General features: G+C 42.8%; 1 protein-coding gene across 2 annotated transcripts in view; it reads right to left on the bottom strand.

The window, feature by feature from the left end:
• Positions 1–1,621: 1,621 nt before the first annotated feature.
• The window catches only part of RNF121 (ring finger protein 121), a 66,893-nt gene continuing 62,462 nt past the window's right edge, over positions 1,622–6,052 (bottom strand). For both annotated transcript variants that reach the window (XM_033948141.1, XM_033948142.1), the window contains exon 9: positions 1,622–4,660. In XM_033948141.1, coding sequence (XP_033804032.1) covers positions 4,540–4,660 — 121 coding nt within the window. In that variant the 3' untranslated portion in view covers positions 1,622–4,539. The remainder of the gene's footprint in view (positions 4,661–6,052) is intronic.

Here is a 6,052-nt window from a genome sequence, read left to right as displayed (position 1 = left end):
ACAGTGGGTCTAGGTATCTGACAGCAGTGAGGGGGAGTTGAGAGTTGAAAGCAGTTTCAAGAAAGTAGGCTTTTAGTTTGGATTTGAATACTGCCGGGGATGGAGCATGACGTATTGATTCAGGCAGCCTGTTCCAGGCATACAGTGCGGCAAGAAGGAAGGGACGGAATCTGGAGTTGGCAGTAGAGGAGAAAGGTACTCGTGCTTGATCTTCCTGATGTTTCTTGATTGGGTTCGATTATGGGCTACTATATGTTTCAATGTCTGTTTAATATCTGGTCTCCCTGCTCAGCTTGCCAGCAAGAGTATCTATGCCATTAAATTTTGTTGCTTATATTAGCAAGATAGACGTGCCTACAGTATTCCAAGGGTTTCAGGCAATAGCCCAAAACTGAATGGGTCCTTAGCCCTGCTGAACCCAATTGCTTATTTGTCCCGTTTGATGTTATTGAATAGATTGTAAGCTCTGTTGAGCAGGGTCTATCTCCTACATGTTTTATGTACAGCAGTGTTATAGAAATAAGTGGTAGTAGTCGTCATGTAGGTACCTGGCTGAGAGCTTCTGAAGTTACCTACAGGAGGCAGAAAGTACCTTTACAAGCTTTGTGAAAACCCCCCCCCAAGCTTCTTTTACTCACTGTAGAGAATGACACAGGCACAGAATTTGTCTCTATCCCTGCGTAGAACCACAGGAAACCAGCCCATATCATTCTTTAGTGTCTCTCTCAACCTCAGTCCTTCTACATCAGCATTCTTCAATGCAAGGCTTGAGGATCAATGGCTGGAAACCGTCTCGTGTCATTCTTTAGTGTCTCTCTCAACCTCAGTCCTTCTACATCAGCATTCTTCAATGCAAGGCTTGGGGGACAGTGGCTGGAAACCGTCTCGTGTCATTCTTTAGTGTCTGTCTCAACCTCAGTCCTTCTACACCAGCATTCTTCAATGCAAGGCTTGGGGGAGAGTGGCTGGAAACCATCCCGTGTCATTCTTTAGTGTCTCTCTCAACCTGTCCTTCTACACCAGAATTCTTCAATACAAGGCTTGAGAGTCAGTGGTTGTGGTAATTCATGCTCTTATTCTTATGTGAGCCAAGTATAGGACAATGAAGCCATTGTGACATCACTGCTGAGGTTGGCTCTTAGGCATTGGTGGAATGAGGCAATATGACATCACAATCTCAGCTATGGAATGTTGCTACTCTGGGTTTCTACCAGGTATTTGGAACCTGGGATGGTCATTGTTGGAAACAGAATACTTGGCCTGATGGACCTTCAGTCTGTCCAAGTATGGCAGCTCTTATGTGAGCCAAGTATAGGACAATGAAGCCATTGTGACATCACTGCTGAGGTTGGCTCTTAGGCATTGGTGGCATGAGGCATTATGACATCATAATAACTGCTCTTGATACCAGAGATTGTCATTCTTTAGTGTCTATCTCAACGTCAGTCCTTCTACACCAGAATTCTTCAATGCAAGGCTTGAGGGTCAGTGGTTCTGTCCATTCATACTCTGATTCTTCCCTCTCTTCTTAAAAAATGACACGGGGATGGTTTCCCGCAGTTAAGAGCCTATGGAAGAACAGTGCAAGGCACATAAAATATACAGATCACAATTCTTTGTAAAGTCAATCATTTGTTTTAATATGGTAATAATATGATCTTACAAAACTGCTCAGAACCCTAGAACACCTCCCACCATGTTTAAATACTGTAACAATGCACTAGCTATACATTTTGCCCCAAGAATGAAGAAAAAGAATATTAAAAACATGACTTTTTTCCCTTGGTAGACACTACATGTCAAAAACTCATGTACATTGGGTTGGTTCTCTATCCACTTTACTGGTGGTTTCAGTCCTACCCCCAGGAGAGGTTTTTGATCCTGAATACTGTTCTTTCCAACAGACATCATTGAATGTTTGCACTTTCAGAGTCAGGGGTTTGCAACCTCATTAAACACCTGGCCAGGTAGCTGTTCAGGATCCCCAAACTGAATATGTATAAGATACATTTGCATACAATGGAGGTAATGCAAACAAATTTATCTCATGCCTATTCATTATGGGTATTCTTTAAACCTGACTGGCTGGGGGTGAGAATCCCTGCATTAAAGAATCTATTCTCAGTGGTTCCTAAACGTGGTCATGAAAGCACCCCAGCCAGAAGACAGAATGAATATTCAGTAGGGAGATTTGCATGCATGAAAACCAGGCTGCTATGGTGTGTGCTGAGGATTGCTTTAAGCTGGTGATCGAATATTTCTGAAGCTTCCTTCTTTGGACAGATATCATTTGAAGTCTATATTTTTTTCATGACGTAGGAAGGATGAATAGGTCCAGTGGCTGCTGCCAACCCATAGTATTAGGACATGGGAGAGAGCACATGTCCAATCAAACCATTCATCATGTAAGAACAATGACAACTTTCAGACAATGTCCCTTTTTATTTCACTTTTTTACATCATTGTCAGGACTGAAGTTCACAAAATGTCCTCTCCTCAAGGTGCTTCACCCCCTTCTGCCTTCTCAACACCTGTAGGATGAACTCTGGACACAGCATTAAAGGGCCAGGAACGGAGGCATAAGATATATTACAACAAGTATCGCAAACTGTGTATCATGGCAGATTTCAGGGGTGCCACGAGACGCCCGAGGAGAGGCGCCAGCTGACTGCTTACAGAACGTGCCTCATCCTATAGGCAGTCAACTAGTGCCTCTCTTCCTTTCTAGAACCCCACCACTGGCGGCACATCTGCGCATGTCTACGTGATATCAACATGTCGACAACCACACACTTCCAGATGCCCTTCAATCGCAAGCCCATGTTTAGTGTGTCGTGGCTATAAAAGGTTTGCGGCACACTGTATTAGAGAAAGTGAAGGTAAAAGACTTCTGTTTTAAGGAGTGAATGACCTACTTTGCTGTGAGATTTGAAAGGTAATTCATCAAGGCCCTTCTCTACAAAGCCAAACTAGGGGTGTCGGAGTTCTTACCACCATGGCCAGCGCTAAAAACACTAATGCGGCTTTATAAAGGAGGGGGCATATCAATTAAACATCAAAACCCATTAGATATCGGCTTATCATTACAGGACAGCCTGATGAACTCATGAACTTTGTCACTAAATAAAATTAAGCAGCTATGGATATTTAAATTTCTTTAAATATTTTTTGAGGATTTTGGTGTGGTTTGTAAGGGATACTAGGAAGACTGAACGCTGCTCACCCAAACCTATGAGTGATGATACTGTGATGCATTTTCTGGGGGTGTCTTCAATGGTATCAGATAACTCCTGGAGCAGAGTTTCAATAACACACCAATAGTATCCAATGGAAAAATGCTAGCCTGCAGAAACACCTCCGTCTGGTTACACTGTATGTAGGATGCTGTGGCCAGCTCTGATGAAGTCCGAGGAGCCACCAACTATATTGTATGCTACCCATTGCTTTAGAAAGAGGGAAGCACCAGAGGGAGCCACCAAACATTGCTCCTCACCCCGACTTGTCTTCCTGCCTTTTGACTGACCCGATGCAAAACTTTAACACATAACCAAGAGAGTCCCGACTCCTAAGGCCAACATGGCCAGGTATAAGACATTTAGAAACACAACTGAGAGTCTATGGTACTGTAGAAGTGAATGCAACTCATTCTTTCTAACACTAAGATAAGAAAGTGCAAGATGCAATCATTTAACTTCTGCAGTATTGGAGAACAGTTCATATTTAGAGTTGGGTTTTGCAAATATTGTGCTGGAAAACAGACTAGAAAAGCCCCCAATGTCAAATAAAATTGCCCCATTTTTCTGAACTTCAGTCCTGTTCCACAGATCTTACCCCTAGTCCTGTCTTGAGATCCACATAGCTCTACCAATGCACCTCAAACCTGCCCTAGAAAGGCCCTCACACACACACTGCCATGTCTTGCCCTACAGCACTCCACTCTAGCATAATAACGTACCCCAATCCTGCCCTGCATTATTTCTGTCCTATGACATCGTCACAAAGGTTGAGAGCTGTATGGAACAGGATGGTGTCATGAGGTGGGCAGATGTCCCTTAGAGGCGAGGCTAAGCAGTCATTTGTTTGCATGCTCTGTTAATCTCGTATTTCTATACAGATACACTCAATAATGCTTGGGATGGCCTGGTCCGGCCCATCCTTGTTGCATTCCACTGTGCAGAGTGCTGTGGGTAGTCTGCTTAGAACACAGACCTGTTTAAATCAGTGGCTCCACTTATCTCCAAAGAGACCCAGCCTCCGATCTGCAAAAGGAACAGATGGGGATGGAGCTCACATTCTTGTAATCTCAGATTTAAAAAAAAAAGAATTCTTAACATGTTTGCCATAATAAATAAAAAAAACAACAACAAAACAAGCCCATTCTGCTAGTCTCTTTCCTTGTGCCCTGGAGGCATTGTACCAGCAGCTAAAATCCTGAGCGATGAATGAGAAATTGTAGATTCCCTTGGCTAGCTTTTCTCCAAGCCCACACGGCCCTCCTCTCATCCAGATGGGCTTCACATCTACTCTGGGTCCTTTTCATTATTCCAAACCGAGGATGTAGTTGATACCTTGTACCAGTCCAATGATCACAGGCTGCCAAGCAACTAGATAACGCAACCAGTCCAGCAGCTGTCCGTACATCACATGCGGCCTTTCCCAGCTGGAGATCAGACAAGTTAAAGAATAAAAAGCAAGTAAAGAGATACAACAGAGCCAACAACTTCTAGCTCTTGCATCTTGGCAATTTCTATGAAGAAGTGCAGCCTTTTGCACAATACAAACCAACCCTATACCTGCAACAAGAAACTGTTGTGAGCTTCAGTTTGTTGGGTTTAGTAAAATTTCCTGACTTATTACTGTAACTATGCCATTTCTTCTTGGGACGCTCTCACACATTATGAGGCTTGGAAGAAGAGTCTGTGAAAGCTCTCCTTCACCTCCTTCAACATCTGGCTTTAGGAGAGGAGCATACTAACCAAATAGGGGGTCATGCATTTGATATACCAAACAGTTTACATATATACTGTACAAGTACTTTCAAAATACATAATAGCACCCATTATACAAATATGCTGAAGGAGGGCATTAGAGGAAGCGGACAGTCATTTCTAGAACTTGTGAATACATACAACCTAGATTTGGCATGCAACCTTCTCTCCCCTCTCCATGGAGATGGCTAAAGAGCAGATGGCACATTGCTAACGATTTTCCATGTGGAAGGATCACAACAATTATGGTCCGAAGTGAAGGAATTCCAACTGGTTAGGTTCTGGGGCTGTGGGAATCACCTGGTCAGATGGACTTTCGGGATGTCTACAGCAGAGGAATTGTATGCTAATGCATCTCATAGTGGACATCCTGAAAATCTGACTGGTCAGGTGGTCCCTGAGGACTGGGGTGAAACCCACCATTCTAGGGTGAACAATATGCAAAATCTTGATATAGCACTGCTTGCAATTATAGTTCAAACACTTTGATGGATTATTGTGATATAGTACACCTGGGGCAGTTGAAGTACAGAATACTTTTCGCTCTCTAAATATGACGGAATAATATCGTATATAAAATTACATTGGTTGCCAATACAAGCAAGGATAAATTTAAAGCTTTGTGTGACAGTCCTCAATATTCTATATGGTCATGGTCCATCGTATCTGCTAGAATGATTTTAAGGCCAAATGGGATAGACACGTGGGATCTATTCACTGAGTTAGGTGGGGGAGGGTCATTGCGGTGGGCAGACTAGATGGGCCGGGGCCCTTTTCTGCCGTCTATTTCTATGTTTCTATGAATTAGTCTCTTTATCAGTAGGTAGATCAGGACATGCTTTAAGGAAGCAGTTTTACCTTCAATTTCCCTCCCCAGATCATATACGCAATGGAATGCATCTGTTTATCAGCAGACATTTCTAATCTGAAGTTCATTGTACGGCTTTTAGGAAGCTCTTAAAAACATTTTAAAGAAATTTCTATCATGAACTGGACTGTGATTTGTATTTATTGTATTTTAAGGAATTTGTTATTATACTATGTTTAACTGGGTCTGTTTCCAG

This window comes from Geotrypetes seraphini, chromosome 6 (genome assembly GCF_902459505.1).
Source record: "Geotrypetes seraphini chromosome 6, aGeoSer1.1, whole genome shotgun sequence".
Taxonomy (NCBI): Eukaryota; Metazoa; Chordata; class Amphibia; order Gymnophiona; family Dermophiidae; genus Geotrypetes; species Geotrypetes seraphini.
Note: the sequence above shows the minus strand (reverse complement) of the source record. Positions and strands in the feature narration are given on the sequence as shown.